A 17702-nucleotide genomic window follows, 5' to 3' on the forward strand; every position below is an offset into this window, starting at 1 on the left:
AGTGACTTCAAGCATCCCACTACCAAAGTTAAAAAGGAGTATGGTAACATTATAGTTATGTTGGTATTCATTACCATATAGGACATTTTTGAAGCTACCCCAGCTAACAGCTCAAGATTTCATTGCTGTTGTCATACAAAACTGTAGTTTTGTACTGGGTTTGACTCTGGCTGGCAGGTAAGCCTCCACACAGTTGCTTGCTCACTCCCCACCAGCAGGATGGGAAAGAGAAATGGAATGGCAAAAGCAAGGGGGGTGAAGGGGGAAACACCTCCTGGGTTGAGATAAAGGCAGTTTAATAAGTACAGGGAAAAAAAAGAAAACAAATGATGCAAAAGCAATCAACCACCACCAGCAGATGAAAGCCTCACCAGTCCTGAGCAAGGTCTGCCTTGGAAAAAAAAGTTTTACTGCTGAGTACGACATCATATGTTATGGAATATTCCCTTGCTCAATTCAAGCCAGCCTTGCCAGCTGTGTCCCCTCCCAGCCTCATACCCACCCTCAGCTGACTCATTGGCAGAGTGAGAAGCAGAGCGGGCCCTGATGCTGTGCAAGTACTGTTCAGTGACAATGACTGGTGTCTTATCAACACTGTTTTGGTCACCAATCTAAACACAGCACCATAAGGGCTGCTACAAAGAAAATTAACTCCATCCCAGCCATGCTCTGTACAAGCTTTTAAGATAAGACCACTAGTAGTCAAAGCATTTGTTAGCACATAGGTGCTAACGCCTGTTTCACCACAGGTGAAACAACTCAAATACTTCAAAACACCTACAGAGGGCTACCTACAGAAAGCTGGTACATACACAGGTATCAGAGGACCCACCTGAACTGCCTTGGGACTTCAAAGAACCTAAAGATACCAGCAAAGACTGCACAGATATTACTGTAGCTTTAGATATTAAATCAACAGTTATCTAGCTCTCATACACCTGCAGGAACCTACACAGCTTATAGCTTGCTTAAAGATGAAAAATTATGCCATATTAAGGATCTTCCTGGACAGGAGAATCTCAAGCATACCAAGACGGCTTTGCTCACTTCCATGGAAACAAAGACTGTTCAGATACAGCATCCTCTCCTCTAGTCTACCCTACCAAATCAAAGACTTCAGCAGCACTGAATCTTGCAGTCCTCAGACTTTGATACAAACACAGAGACACCACAGCTGGTCTGATGATGGTTGTGCAGGTTTCCAGTTAAGTCTTCTTTACTACAGTCAAGTTCATCTGCGCATCTCTACATTACACATGTAGGTCAATATAAAAATTTCTTACATGGTATCATGTACACCAATAGTCATCTAATTACAACCTTGAATGACAGAGGATAGAAAAGGGGAAAAAAAAAAAGGTGTGATGCATTTAAGTTAGTAGCTGTACACAAAGTTCAACAACTCCTAAGCAGTCCTAAGCAGTGACAGAAGGACTATATTCCAAAAGTCAAATCTAACGGTAACAAGCATATGAAATGCAGGAAGTCATCTACACATGTAAGCTAGAGAAAGTGGGTTTGTATAAACCTGATAGAAACACTAGAGACCACATTTTTAAAACTAAAATTAAATGCATTGCAGTTGCAGTAGATACATAATTTAGCTATCAAAGATGCATTTCCAATCCATACACGCTCGAATAAGCCAGTTACATCAGCAAAGACATCTGTGGAGCAAACCTTAGAGAAGCATATTAAAAAAAGATGACAAATACAGAGCAAAACTATTTCTGATTATTCTCTAAATACTGAAATAAAAATAGATATTAGATAGATTTAGATAGAAATTAGATAGATTAGATAGAAATTAGATAGATTTTATATCCAGAAAGGAGAGTGTCTTTATAAGGGGAACTGGGAAAACAATTGTCCGACTACCTAAGGACATCCACTGCAGAACATAGTTGTCCCAATATAAAATGTTCTGGATCCATCTGGTACCTTTTCCATTTTAATTTAGTCTATTCTGGTAAAATCCACTCCAGAAAAGACTTCAGTATCTGAAAATGCATTACAGCACTTCAAGTAAGGTCTGCATGCACATTGCACTACTCTACGTATTCAAGTGAGGCGCCTTTCACTGCTTCATAATCATCTTGACAAGATGTCACTTTCATTTAAATTCTGGGACACACCTGAAGATACTTCTACACAGCTCCTGCTTGTGTCAAGTTTGCACACCAATTCACTACACATTTCTACTCAGAAGACTTCTGTATCATTTCTGTAACAACCCAAAAGATCTTGAGCATTGTGTCAGTTTCAAGCATCTCAAAAAAACTGCAGAAGTTCTCCAACTGTTCAGGATCCTATTTAATTTGCTTATTTAGAAGCTTTATGGATATATTTATTCTCATTAATGAAATGACATTCAGTCATTTCGTTATAAAAGTCGTAGCTCTAAAGTTAGGCTCAAACTCTCTATCTTCCATTAAAAAAAGCAAGCTGCACTTCCAAAAATTTCACTCAACTTAGTCTAAACTAGATGTAGGAAAGGAACTCATAATGGTCAAATGTATCCTTCAGATGTTTGTCACTGTAAGTTTTCTGTACAGCTACTTAAAAGAGAGGATGGCCTGGAGAACAACTCTGACTGCCATACACTGAATCCAAACAAACAAATTTCTCTTTTCACCAGTATATTTATGTTTTGTGACTGCTTCTCCAAAACATAATAACAAATTATTTTGTACCTAATATTTCAACGTAATGATTTTAGGCATTGAATTTGATCAGTTTTTCCCATGCTTTTACGATAATTTTTTTTAAGGGCTTTAGGAAAACCATTCCTGTTTTCTGTTACCCTCCTCTGGTTAAACTAAAGAACTAACCAAATGCCACTCTCTAAGAAATACATCTTCTACCTAGAATTTAATATTTTTAGGTGGTTTTCACTGAAAAAAACTATTTCCATAAAATATCACATTCATTGTGTGCATTTGTTCTAATGGATTAAAAGCCTAAGACAATCCAGTAAACTAGTTAAACAGAATAATTTTTTTATCAGCAATTAAAACTTACCACAACCTCACTATTTTCTCCAATAGCCAAAGATACACTTTAATTCTGCTTTTATACATTCCAGCACACATAAGGCAGCTGAATGACACCAAGTACCGTATAGTCCTCTGTTGCTCAAAATTAGTTCTAAAGACAGATATCCATCATATAAAATAACCCCACATTTCAAATAACTGAAGTAGGTGTTGGTTTGTAGTTCCATGTGATTGTATTACAGAGTCCAGCCTCAGGTAAGTCTTACACTAGTAAAGCACTAGCTTGATCATTCCTATTAAGTCACTGTCCACAAAAATGTTGATTCTGCTTGGCATGAGAACCAATTCGGACCAATTTGGGTTTTTTAGGTAAATCTTAAGTAAAAGCATGGATCTCAAGTCCAAGATGGTTTCAATTCTAATGGGGAAGGAGAAAGAACAATGCTTATATTATTCAGATAAATTAACATTTTACATTTCCATTTTTTAATCAGATATCACAAGCTACACAAGAAAAGGAATGGTCAGATGTTCTGTTTCATCAGCTTGAAAAGGCAAATACCAAAATTATGGCAATCAAGGAAAAACATTGCTAGAAAGATGGCTCTCTAGCTGGCTTTCATAATTTGTCTTTCACTAATGGCCTGATCTTAAATTTGTTCAGCTTTGTGCTCACAAATCACAGTGAGCTACAGTCTACAGCTCATTCAAGACCAAAAATGGAAGAAAAATTGCATAGAAATATCCACAACTAGCACCCCAGCTGAATACAACCAATTACCAGAAACTTAAAAAAAAAAGTTTTATGCTGTGGTGGTATTAGCTATGAATAAAGTTGTCTCTACTTCCACTAGAGCCTATGAAAAACCTTGATACAGGAGAAAAGTACACTGTGGTTGAAAGTACTTTCAGTTCAAATAGTCTTCAATCAGCAGAAGAATGGAGTCTCTCAGACAGAAATAGAATGTTTTTATAGATTGCTCCTGGCACTAAAGGAGTAACTAAGCTAAAGTTGTCATTAAAGGACTTAAAAAGTAGAGGAGAGGGACACACAGTACTTCATAGGCAAGTGGTTACAGCACACAATGTAGGAAGAGAGAGACCTGTAAACAGATATCCTGCACAAGCCTGATGAAAAGAATCTTGCATCTCAAGTAAGGGATGGAAGAAACAGATTTAGTCTCTTCTGTCGAAGTTAATCCACTTTAGCTTCTGTACAGTCCTAATTACACAGTACTGGTCACTACTCACTCAACCTGAGACAAAAATTCCTGACTACTCTTATTTGGCCCAATTTTTACGCAAGCATCTCAGAGTTTATATGACCAGTCCATTCTCAATTTCATAGTTCCTCAAGAATAAAGGTCTTGCTTGCCTCAGTCTTATTTTGGGAAATCCATAATAACTGGATGTGGTGGGTTAACTTTGGCTGGCTGCCATGTGCCCACCAAGCCGCTCCCTCACTTCCCCTCCTCAGTAAGGTCAGGGAGAAAATACAATGAAAAGCTTGTGGGTCAAGATAAGGACAGGGAGATCACTCACTAGTTATCATCATGGGCAAACTGGATTCGACTTAGGAAAGATATACTTAATTTATTGCCAATTTATTATAGAGTTGGGTAGCGGGAAACAAAAATAAAACTAAAAACATCTATTCCCACCCTTCCTTCTTCTCAGGCTTAGCTTCACTACTAACTCTTCTACCTCTTTTCTGGCTGCTGAGCAGCGCAGAGGGGATGGGGAATGGGGGTTGCAGTAAGACCACAGCACTTCTTCCCTGCCATTCTTTCCTCCTCACACTTTTCCCCTGCTCCAGCACAGGGTCCCTCCCACAGGATAGAGTCCTTCACGAACTGCTCTAACATGGGTCCTTCCCACGGGCCACAGTTCTTCAAGAACTGCTTCAGCATGGGTCCTTTCCATGGGGTAGTCTTCAGAAACAGACTGCTACAGCGTGGGTCCCCCATGGTCCACACCTGCCAGAAAATCTGCTCCTGCATAGGCTACTATCCACAGGCCACAGCTCTTGCCAGGAACCTGCTCCTGAGAGGGCTCTTCATGGCTGCAGCTTCCTTCACGACATGTCCACCTGCTCCAGCATGGGATTCTCCACAGGCTGCAGTGTGGATATCTGCTCCAAAGTGGTCCTCCATAAGCTGCAGGGGGACAACCTGCTTCACCATGGTCTTCTCCTTGGGCTGCAAAGGAATCTCTGCTCTGGTGCTTGGAGCACCTCCTCCCCTTCCTTCTTACTGACCTTGGTGTCTGCAGGGCTGTTTCTCTCATGTTTTTTTCTCACTCCTCTCTCACAGCTGCTGCACATGGTTTTTTACCATTTCTTAAATAAGTTATCACATAAATGCCACTAGCATCGCTGACGGGCACAGCTTTGAGCAGCCATGGGTCCATCCTGAGGCTGGCTGGAGCTTGCTATCCTAGTCTCTTCTCACAAAGGCTACCCCCCTGCCACCAAAACCTTGCTATGTAAACCCAATACACTGGTTTAAAAACTCTATTCCCAGCTACAGAATAACTTTAAGAAAGCTGAGTATATGAAAAAAAAAATTTCCTATAATTTCAGGGCAGGCACTGTCATCACCAATGAGAAGACAGACAAGTAATTCTTAGCTGAAAGTTTCGTAGCTGATTAGAGCTGATTTAAAGACTGCACTGCTGTTGACAGTCCCACCCAACTTCCTACCCTATTCCTTGTGCTTGCCTCCTCAACAGGAATGGATCACTCTTTTGGAGATAAAGAAAACAAGCATGGTTATATTCTAATATTCGTATTGGAAAAGTTCCTGGTAACCTCCCATTTGTATTTTTTCTGCAGCTAAAAGATATATGTATATTTGTCTGGTTTTGCAGCATAAACCGAGCATGCAGCTACTTACTGTGCCACCATGTGCTGCATTATCTACAAGCAATTTTTATTTGCTGATTTCCCAGTACCTTGTTCTACAATTAGCCGCAAGGTTAAGGTAAACCATGGGCAGAATAACATGTATCAAATAACATGCTGAACTCATCTGAACTACATTCCAATACTAGAATCATGTAAGTGATCAATTAGGAACACAGCAGCTCTGCCATACTTAAGGCCAAGAAAAACTTTCGTTTAAGATGAACGTTTCTAGCTCTCAAAACTCCGCAGTCATTCCAGTTTCTTCTGAAATTCAGTATACCTCCTCAGGGTAGAAGGCAAAGGAGTGACTGAGGTACTTCCAAAAGAAAGACATTTAAACCAGTTTTTCTTATTGGGATTTTTTCGTGAATAGACTAGGGCATCAAACCACAATCCGAACTGCACTCTTTATTGGCTCGGTTGTTCAACATGTGCTCTAAAAAATCATGACAGCTATTAGTTCTTTCAGAAGAACATCAGAAACAAAATTAGGAAGTAAAACAACCGATGTCAGAGAAATGCAAGCTGCAGACTCCAGACTCAACAAATTACTATGCACACATTCACAAGACATAGCTGTCACACTGCTGACCAACCTGCTGCATTTCACATAACTCATGTTGCTCTAGGGAAAATGCAACTGTCATTGAGCCTAGTAGTCTACAAGCAGCTAGCATCAGTTTGAATCTGAGCCTTGGTGAACATCTGGAATGAAAAAAAGAGGAAAGAACCTAGCTACAGTCTGAAGGCATTTATTTGGGGGCATGAAATGTATGTACAGCAACAAAACTATTCAGAAGACACTAAAATATTTACATATGTGATCTGAATCCTCAGAAGGGAACAGTGGAGTAATATATGAACTCTTTTCTCAGTTCCTGTGCAGAAACTGGGATCTGGAGGACCAAAATATGCTCTCAGAAAATATACCCCCTCCTTGCTTACTTAACAGAGAATGGAGGGAAAAAAAGAGACTACACCCCCAGTAATACTTCCGTACTACTCTTCCTAGTTCTACAAAAATAAGAGTAGGTCAAGCATTTGAGAGCTATTATGAAACTCCTCTCCTCCTCCACATCAAAACCTCATAAGCGAAGAAGGCTTCAAGGATCTGCTCTACCAGGCTTGTCTACTTCGTAAACTTCTGCCAGAAAAACTACACCAGCTGGAAATGGCAGCCAGGAACCATACGCCATACAGCCAATTCAGCTGTGCTGGAAACAAAATTCTGATGTAGACAAGTTATGCCAACAGGAAAAGCACTTGTGTTGGCTTTACTCACACCACAGACCCAAATGATGAATTTTTGCTGGCAGAAAGATTACTTCCGCTTTTCCAAGAGTGGGCTTTATTGGCCAAGCAACTTCTAGGTCAAAGCAGTTTGAAGAGCTCCAATACCCAAATTTTTCAAATTGTCTTGAAAGACGGCTACAACAAAAAATGTTAACTCTCCATATTGTGATATATGTCAAAGATTTCTGAAATAACATCTCCAAAGAACAAGATTTTTTCAAGTCTGTCAACTAAAAATTGCCCTAAAGCTCTCCTTCTTTGTGTGCACTCATATACAAAGCAAATAACTAATCAATCTCACAACCTCTATTTCAATTAGTGCAGTTCACTCTGGAGAAGCAATACCGAAGAGCCTGTTCTTAACAATTATATTCTAAACACAGTCACAAAAAAAAAAAATCTTAAGAAGTTAGAGGTTCTTGCCCCTGAAAGCTCTCCTTCTAAGTCTTGCATGCAAAAAGAAATCCAGAAGTGGTCTGTTCCTCTAGGGAATCACAGCATTTCATTCTCCTCCCATATAAGATAGCAGAACTTTTCTGCATATCAGCAGAGGGTGGATGGATGCAGGGAAACTGACAACTCACATGTGTACTTCTAGGAAGGAAACAATCTCTGATTGGACTGGGACAGTCAGAGTGAAGCAACTGTCCCTGTTGGCCAGGCACCAGAGGAAGGAAAATAAACCAGTAACTACTCTGAGCTGTAAAACAGTAGCATGGGGTTTTATTTATGAGTATGAGCTGTAAACTCAACCAATGGACTATGGGCCAGTAAGTTACTGCCTAAGACAAACACATGAGGAATAAAGTTTTTAAAACACATCCAAGTGCCTTCTTGACAGGACCTGAAAAGCAGGCTGGAGGAACATGACAGTCCTAAGGGAAACAACAGTACAAGGAATAGCAGGTGAAAAGGGTGAAAGTTAATTACTGTAACTATCAACAAATCAAACTGTTTAAAAATAAAAGAATATTATCTGATCTCCAATATCCATAGTTTGTAATTGCAAAATATAACGTAATCCCCATTTCACCAAACATACAGACAAGGGGCGGGGAGGGCAGGGTGGGGAATGAAAGAAGACTTGGAATCACATGGCAGGCTTCAGCTTGCCAAGACATTTCCATATATGAAATTCTATAATAACTGGAAGTTCTATAAATATTACTTTGCCTTTTATTCAAAGCCTTAGGAAACTGAACGACAAAAGCTTTAACATGCAATATTAGGTTGTTTAACTCTTCAGGCCACAAATATTATCGAACACTATCTGAAAACCAAAAAAGTAGCTCTTGAGCAATGTACTTTATTTATACCTTCTTCCAGACCTCACATGGTTCAGATCAGAAGAAGCTGTAAGATTGTCTCCAGAATACACTGCCACTCCAAAATAAGATTTTGCAAAAACTTGCAGACAGTCCTTCCTCCCTTCCTCATAGTACCATATCTCCCTCATAGTACAATATCTCCCAACAGTACTATGCACACATTTACACTTCCAGAAATTTTTTAAAGGTGAAAAATTCTGAAAATCTGCTCACAAAACTACACAAGTGATATCACTAATATACATGTTAAAATTCCATTAATAATGAAAAATGAAGCTGTTCAAACTCCCTATGTAAATGTAATTCAGCCCCTTGTGTGAACACAGCACAGCTCTTAATTACTTGACCACAGACTTTTTACCCATGGGCCACCTGCCTTACCCCATGCACAAACTGCGCCTTCCTCAAGGATGGAAGGCTGCCACAAAATAAAAAGACTCCTGCACAGACTCACCTGCCTTGGCTGCAGAACTGAGCAGGCACATAGTGTAAGCTTACATAGGCCAGGACTGGTCATACGTGTTCACTCCAGATATTTATTTGGGTTTAGACAGAGAAAGAAAGGGGACAAGAAGTGACTCAGAGCCAGAGCACTTCTGACTGAAGCACAAGAAGGCCTCACAGACATAATGCATCTTTAACCCCAGCCAAGCTCTTCTTTGACTTCTAGGTGTCCCTTTTCATCAGTACTAGAGCTTTAATGAGGAACTTTCTGCACCCATGGATGTATAGAGCGTAAGAAAGAAGATACAAAGAATGCAGCAGTAAAAGATTCAAAATGAATCTTTATGCAAAAATGAAAGGATACAATTGCTGGCACATCTCTATATTCTCTTATACAATTCCTTTTTTTTTTTCTTCTCCCATTTCACCATGTGAGAATTGCATAATTTGGAATCATACTCAAATGCACATCAGTCATGAACAGAGTTTAAATCTTTCAATCACCCACACTGCCATTTTGTGAAAAACAGTTGGATGTCATGTTTTGTGGACTAGCCCTTAGAAGGAAACAAGACACTTGGCTTGTGCCTTTCACAGATTTTTGTTGATAGCTAAGGAATGGCAAGATTTAAGGATCTTGGATTTCATTCCACACATAAAAGGGAATTACATTCTAGGACAAAGTTTCTCAATCTGCGGTCTGTAAAACATCATATGGTGGTCCAAAAAATCATCATAAAAAATGTATTTTTAAAAACATACATTCCCATGCATGCAAGCAAGAAAATATAACTGAAGAAATAAAAAAATAAAACAAATATTCAAAGTTTTGCCTAATTGAATTGCACTATAATGCATAAGAAAATGCAACAACAATTCACAAGATGATCCTTGCATTTTTTTAAGGAGTTAAGTGTTCTTGAAACAACACATTGTCCTTTAACATTTAAGCTTGAAAACACTTTCTTCTGTCCTACTGAATTTCCTAAGTCTCCTCCAGAAAATGCCTTGTTAGATCCAGTATGTTCTTCCCTTCATCCTACTACCCTAAGCCGTTACCTGTTTTCTCCATGTCCCATTATGCTTTCTCTAGTTTCATTCTCTTTACAGAAACCCCTTAAAGTCATCTATAGAAGCAACCCATCCAGCCACTGAGACCTTTCTGCCTATTTTCATTGACAAACTCTGCCTCAAGTGTTCTGGTTCACCCTGAATTTCAGTTACTACTGTTGGAACATCCTTTATTTCACTGGTTCAGCTGCAGGAGTTTCCTTTCGTAGGACCTTCCTTTAACCTGTCACTTTTTTTTTAAATTACTGATACCTGGTCCACACCCTATCGCTACTCCCTGGTTTAAGATCCAGACACAGCTATCCAGCCCCAGTCTTTCGCATTCCTCTTTTCAGGGCTAATTTCGTTTCCTAATGTTCACACATAGCATCTTGTCTACAGTCAGCTGTGTATACATCCTCTAAGTTGCTTTTTTTTTTTAGCCAGACAAACGGGCAAAAATGTCTACGTGAATTCTTAATACCAAAACAGCTCTGCAAAGTCAGCCAACAAAGAACACTAGAGAAGTACCTGAAGTTCATAAATACAACATTAATAGCATACCTGAGATCCTCTCCCTCAAAATGAGTATTTCTGCTGTCATATTTTCTATATAACACTACCATAAAATTCATGAATGTTAAATAAAAATATTAGGTTAAAAAAAAAAAACAGTTTATAACAAATCTCAACTAATGGCCACCTTTTTATATGAAGTACATTAACACCTAACCTGAAAACCCATTTGCATGTGTTGCTCTGATGCTGCACTCTTCATCAGTTCAAAAACCACAGCTTTTAAGCTTTTTTTCCTGAATATTATTATTAGTAACTGATCTTTAAAACTTTTTATTTTAAAATAAAATACAACTTTTAAATTAAATATGCTGATTAATACACACATATTTAACCTGTTTATATGTATTACTAAATGCTGAATTGATTATTCCCTTTTTCTAAGACAATTCTTTTCACAAGTCCTGCAAGTGACAAACTGTATCTGGATGAAAACAGACTTATTAAAAACAACAAAAAAGAATTTTAAATGCCACTAAAAGTACTTACATATGTTACAGATGTAAAAATTGGAAAAACCATTTTGCATTTAAAACTGAATTAATTATGTGTGGCTAGCAAGCTTAATGACTGCATAAATGATCAGGCAAGAAAGATTTTAGAACTGATCTCCTCCTCTTACCAGGCAATTCTATTTGTATATTGGAAAGAAGAAACTGACTTACTCCTGTTATCACTTTCAAATGGATTTATATTAAATTTGAACAAATTAAGAACTGGATAGAACATCTGAAAGCAAGGAGACTATTCACTCAATATCCACAAAAGACAAGGCTGCTTCAATTGATTTTGACATGTTGACAAATTCTGTTTCCCAGTGTTTGGTAGTTGAGAGCTTTTATTTTCCTGAGCACTTTGGCAAGACATATATACTGCTTGTTATGTGGGCTGGGGTGTGTGCTTTTTGTTTTGGTGTGATTTTTTTTTTTTTTTTTTAATTTGAGAATACATTCAGCCTGCAGTAACAGTCACATTCATAATGAGTTTTAAGTATGTTTCTTCAATTAAAAGTTAATATAATGTGTTTAAAATATTGTTTTGATACAGCTTTCTATACAGCCTTTCTATATATATAGCCTCTAGCATTATTTGGTCCTCATTCTGAAGTACATGCAAGACTTCCTACGAGCTCAATTAAATAATTTTCCACCATCATGAGTAACCTATTACATATTTTGAAATACTTTATGACACAGAAAGAATAAAACCAATATTTGGTTCTTGTTAACAATGAAAGAAAATCATACAAAAATGTTTTGTTTGCTACTGAGATGAATATATACAAAATACATGTTTCCTTGGAATCTGGGCTTTTTTGGTGAAATACGATATACAGATTTCCAGCTTCTCAGGAAAATTAAGTTTGCATACCAGCACAGAATATCCCTGGGACTTCACTCCGGAATATAACAGTTCGTACTTTCTTATCAGATTTCAAAGCATCCACAGCTTTTGACATCTACAGAGAAAAGGAGGAAGGGGGATAACCAAACACTTTTTAAAGTGCTTAATTCCAATACTTCACCTTTATAGTAAAAACTGTTCTTTTCACTTACCATTTTTAAAAGATTTTTGTTAAGTGCATTCTTGGCTTGAGATCTGTTTAATCCAAGCACCACAATTCCTGTAGGGGAAGAAAAATTGTATCATCTTTACAACGTAGTAAAATATAAATTATCTATGTAAATTATTATTTTGAAATTATAGAAAAAGCATCATTGAGGACTGCAAAAAAAAAAGCTAGTGTAATCACTTAACTATTGAGGTTTTGAAAGAAAATAAATTTACTTACATTTTCCAACGTTAAACATTTCAATGTTCAACAGAAATGACATTTGTTTTAAGAACAAAAATATGGCCCTAACACCTTCCTATGGAAATAATGCTTACAAAGGCTGAATGTATAATTACGCAACTGCATGCACAAATTTCATGTTTGTGTGTGAAGTGCTGACATGCAATCAGGAAAGATACTTAATTGTAAAGCATATGTTTCCATATTTAGACAGCCTGCCTTCAGAGACTTCTTAAAGCAAGAAGTGCTACCACAGCGAAGACTAGCAACTCTGATACAGGTAAAAGGAAGTCACGAACATAGAAAGAATGCTACCAACGGGAAATCTGAATTTTTGTTTGAAAAGAAAAAAATCATATAAAAATGCTCCCCCAAGACACAAAAACTGCGCTCAATGCTTGGTACACAGCTCCAATGACACATTCAGAGCTCCCTTAGTCCAGTTAGGGATCAGCTGTCTCACTGACTGATTACATGTGCATTGGTGTGAGAGTTGCAGCAGAAACACCATTGGTTTGTCCTTATTTCGCCCCCCTTGGTTTAACAGGCATGATTATCAAATGGGAAAACTCTGGAAAGTTTATCCTGGTAATGTCTTAAGTTTACCAAGCCTATAGCAACGTTTTAGACAATTACTTCCTGAACACACTACAACTCCCAGAATTCTAAACACCAGCACACAGTCCTATTAAATCTATCCAGCCCTGGTAAGGTCTGATGACTCAGGACTTTTTTTTTTTTTTTTCTTTCTTTCCTTTTTTTTTTTCATCACTTGGATAATGCAGGGCTAAGGGGAGAAAGACAAAGGACTAGGACAGGAACCAGGAATGGAAGACAAAAAGGGAGCTCTCTACCTCAAACAAAAATGCTCACAGTATTACCATCAATCTACAGGATGAAAAAAGAAATTCCAGAAACTCAGTATTTGCCTGGATATTTACTGCTTCACCACTCTGCTTCGCACCTATAATCTATACGTAATCTGGTTCTCGTAGCCTCCACAGGGTGCCTATCTTGTGATCTCAGCACATACTACTTCTTTTATCTCAGGGAAACCTGTCCTCCCAAAGGACTGACCCATCAGTGCTTGAGTCCACTCCCCTCGGACTTCCTCCTACACATATGCACACATGCACCCACACAAAAGGACATTAAAGAGAGCTCCTGCTCCTTTTGCAGCTACCAATTTAAAACCGAAGTCCTCTATTCAGCAGCTATCACTCACTCTCAAGATTCAAATAAAAATGGTTAAACCCAAGTAATAGAGCATACACGCCTCTTGCTTGCTCCCAGGGTATAATCAACTGCTATGTATAGATACCTCTTAAAAGGGGAGAGGAGCCTGGCTAACACAGATGACCTTCACTCCCTTGTTCTGTAAGCCTAAATTCCCACCTGTTCACCCCCAAGGCTGGAGGTATTCACCTAGGACCTCCTGCAAGGGTCCTTATTCAACACTTGCAAACGCATCATTTATTTATGTTTTGTTAAGCAAACGGGAGTAGCGTTGTAGCACTTTTCCTCTATTGTCTCAACTAACTCTTCAGGAGTATTACTCCAAATTCAAATATTCCACTCATTCAATGCAAGTAGATTAGGCAAAAGCAGCACCACACATTAAAGCAACAAAAAGACACTTGACCTGGCTTTGATTTTAAACTCTAAGGCACATGGCAAATCCGATGTTTGAATAAACTAGAGATGCTATCCTCCCAAACTGTTTTTCAGTTAGGAAATAGTCCTTTTCAGAAGCATGTTTTTTTCAACAGCAATGATGCTTTTTAATTACACTTGTATTTTTCTTCTCCCCCATCAGAGCCCAAAGACTGCGGCTCCACCATCAATATTAGTGCATTCAGAATGAAGTTCCAATTAACATCAAAGCACATTTAATATTTTTTTCCTACGAAGGTGTGATCCTTGAAGACAAATCATACAGGTTGATTCTTCTTAGCAGTGTCGTATCAAATCATAGATCTAGCACTTCTGCCTCCCCCTCCAGAAAAATAAGAGGTAAATAAGATGACACCCCCACAGCTGTTCTGTTTCTCTAAATAGGAAAAAAAGATGAAACAAGAACTGCAACAGGAAAAGCATAAAAGGTTTACAAGAGAAAACTATACATTGCAGTGATTTATACAGAAAGACATTCCTAGAATTCTCCTTTAAGTCAGTGTTGTTCTAATATGCCATTACTATAGTACTTGGGCATCCTTAAAACAAATTCTTAGTTTTTTTAATGCTGCAGTAACATTTGGAAAGTTTTCCCAATGTATTAATCAGTGACCAAACTACAGTCAGATTAAGTATGTGCTCAAAGTCACAAAACAAAAATTGAAAAATAGACTTCCTGACTTCCCGCTGAGAATGTAATACCTCTCCCTTCCACAGCCCACCCCAAGAATCTCCTGGCAAACACTGTTTAAGGCAAGACTTCCTTATTTTGCACATTCAACAGGATTTAAACCACTGGCCACATGGGCATATCAATTTCAGATGAGATAAATTTCCCTAACCAGGGCAAAAAGGAAAAATCAGGCTCCACGTAACACAGCAGAGCCCCACCAACCCAATTCTAAAGAAACAAAAAAGAACAAAAAAAGCAAAATATCCAGACAATACTGCTATACAGGTAACCATTTCGACAAATATTGTTAGTTATACAGAAAACCTTATTGGTTTTCTGTATTTTAAAATACCTGTTACATCATCTGCAGCATTTAATCATGGTTCATTCTTCCTAAAGCACCCACATATAGGTGTGCTTTCCAAAATCTTTTTTTTTTAAATTGTTTGAAAAATCTATTGTAAAAGAAAAAAAAAAAAATTTAAAAGTCATCATCACATTCATCAACAAATATCAGTAGAAATAATAATAATAAAAAAATTCCAGTATCTGTTTGGTGTCAAAGAAGTGGCAGATGTACTAAGAAGGAAGAAGCATTCACATAATGCTAAACTCAGTATCAATTTCATAGTTTTTCCTGGGAGACATCTCCACATCATTTCAGAATACACTTCAGCAAATAATGTACATCTATTAAAAATTACATCCACAAATCAAAAACTAACTTTCACCCTATTAGCTAGGCTCTCCAAGGGACTAGGATGACTCCCAATGCTGTCTAATATAAGCAGTAAAATCCCTGTGTACTACTTGCCTAGCCAACCATCAGAGGAAAAACGTATGCAAATGCACAGTATGTTCTCTGCTTATAAGTTACCTTTGTCAAAAGGGAAAGCTGCCTGTGATATAATTCTTAATGTTTAAGAGAAAATTATATTAAGTCATATGTAATAAAAACAAAAAATGTCTTTCAGTGAGATAAAGATACGTAAATATATGAAAGATAGCTTCAAAATACCTCTAAATTCCCAGCAACATCCTCATTTCATAGCGTACATGAAATTTGGGATTTGCATATGAGTAATTCATACTGAAAGGTTCTTTTATTTTAAGAGTGACAGCAAAAAACATATGATGCTATCATTACTCAAAACTGCTGAGAGAGAAGATCATATTTCTTTCTATACTGTACAAAACAGGGTGGACCAATGTAAGTGAAGTGATTAGATCATGGTTTAACTACAGTTAATATCAGCACACAGGAAATCTTACTTTAAATAATGATTTTTATCTGTTTTATTCTGTACTTTTTTGTTTTCAAAAAATACTCCTCAGTGCTTGGTAGAAACACATTTAAATGGTTACTTACAAATAAATCCTGTCTTTACACTCATATTAGTAACTTTGAGTTAGATTCACTAAATCTGTATAAAAGTATGGAAATACATCTATTTGTATTAAGTATACACACACAAATGATCTATCCAAATGTACTTTTTCATAACAAAAAATTTAAATATCTGAATTATGCACTGAAAAATGGAGGGAGGGTCAAAGAGAGGTAAGTTATTTTTAAGCTTGTCTCACTTAACTACTCAGATAAACGAAGGTAGACAAGTTGACTTAGATATTTATTATTCTAGAATAGTTTCTTAAGCAAAACAAGAATCTATGGTGAGTGTATCATGCACAATTCTAGTGGTTTCCATTGACTGCCTTACCAGGAACTATTAAGTGCAAAATCATACAGATGTGTATGAGGTGGTACTTTTAAAAAAAACACCAAAACACTTTCCAAAATCCTGTGTACCTGCACCTTTTTTATCACTAAACACCACTTAAAAATCTTTCCTGCACTTCTTAAATTAGTAGATCTCATCTGCTCAGCACTGCTTTATTTAAAGAGAGAAAAAAAAAAAAAGGGAAAGCTTTTCCGATTTATCAGCTAGCTATCAGTTTCCAACCTGTGACGAAACAACTTCAACTGAGAGCGTATTTGTTCTGCTCATTCTATGTATGTTAAAATTCTAACTGATGAGGACAAAAAGCTGTCTCACATACTCTAACTCAACTAAAACCAGCTGAAAAATTTAAGCACAAAGAGTCATTCTAGTGTAAAATCTAAATTTTACAAATATTTATATCACATTCCAGAAAGTCACACTGCAACACTTGAGTCAAGACTACAGAGATATTTCTCCTAATTCCATCTATAACTTAAGGACCAAAAGCCCTAAGTGCATTACAATTTGTAATGGGATGACTAATGTAACTTGGCTAAAAGTTCTGAAATAGTTGTAATATATTTCAGCCCTAGTGATAATCAAATACAATCTCAAATAAAGCAAAAGATATGTTTTTAATTAAAAAATATTAATGCACTGACAGTCACCTAAACTCATAGAAAACTGATACTAAAAGCTTCACGAGTTGCAACATGTTGTTCAGAATACACAGGAATTTTACAATCACATTCTTCAAAAATCTCACATCTTTTGTATTCTAGTTCAGTTCAAATTTGGAAGCTGGAAAGTCTTGAGTTAAAATTGTAATAAATAGCCATTTCAAAGATAGTCTCATTTCAGTTTATGTTTAACAACTTTCCAAAAACTGTAGTATATGAATCACATGTAAGCGTTAGGAAGCAGGACAGTTTGCTACTTCATCTGCAGGGAATGATTTGTGTAGAGCTGCAAGATACGTGCCTCCACGTGAGGCAGTTACTGTCAGTTTTCCTGTCTCCCCAGCACCCTCAGCTGTAAAAGCCCCTGGACAACACATCCTTCTCCAAGTAGCACAGAAAGACTAGGCATGGACAAAAGCATAATCACAGCACAAATGAGCATGTGTGCCATAAAAGGTAGTCAGAGGGACAGTATCTGTCCCTGTGTGTAGTCAAGAAGTATGTAATGGAAGAATATGATGAGGCAACAGCACTGGGGTCCCACTCAGGAAGGTCTAGAACCTG

General features: G+C 37.5%; 1 protein-coding gene across 12 annotated transcripts in view; it reads right to left on the minus strand.

Annotated features, from left to right (window-relative positions):
• Positions 1-17702, minus strand: part of AUH (AU RNA binding methylglutaconyl-CoA hydratase) — a 171324-nt gene that overhangs the window by 151010 nt on the left and 2612 nt on the right. For all 12 annotated transcript variants that reach the window (XM_069776524.1, XM_069776521.1, XM_069776522.1 and 9 more), the window contains exons 2-3: positions 12149-12216; positions 11964-12051 (exon numbers count right to left, since the gene is read on the minus strand). In XM_069776524.1, coding sequence (XP_069632625.1) covers positions 11964-12051; positions 12149-12216 — 156 coding nt within the window. The remainder of the gene's footprint in view (positions 1-11963; positions 12052-12148; positions 12217-17702) is intronic.

This window comes from Haliaeetus albicilla, chromosome Z (assembly GCF_947461875.1).
Source record: "Haliaeetus albicilla chromosome Z, bHalAlb1.1, whole genome shotgun sequence".
Taxonomy (NCBI): domain Eukaryota; kingdom Metazoa; phylum Chordata; class Aves; order Accipitriformes; family Accipitridae; genus Haliaeetus; species Haliaeetus albicilla.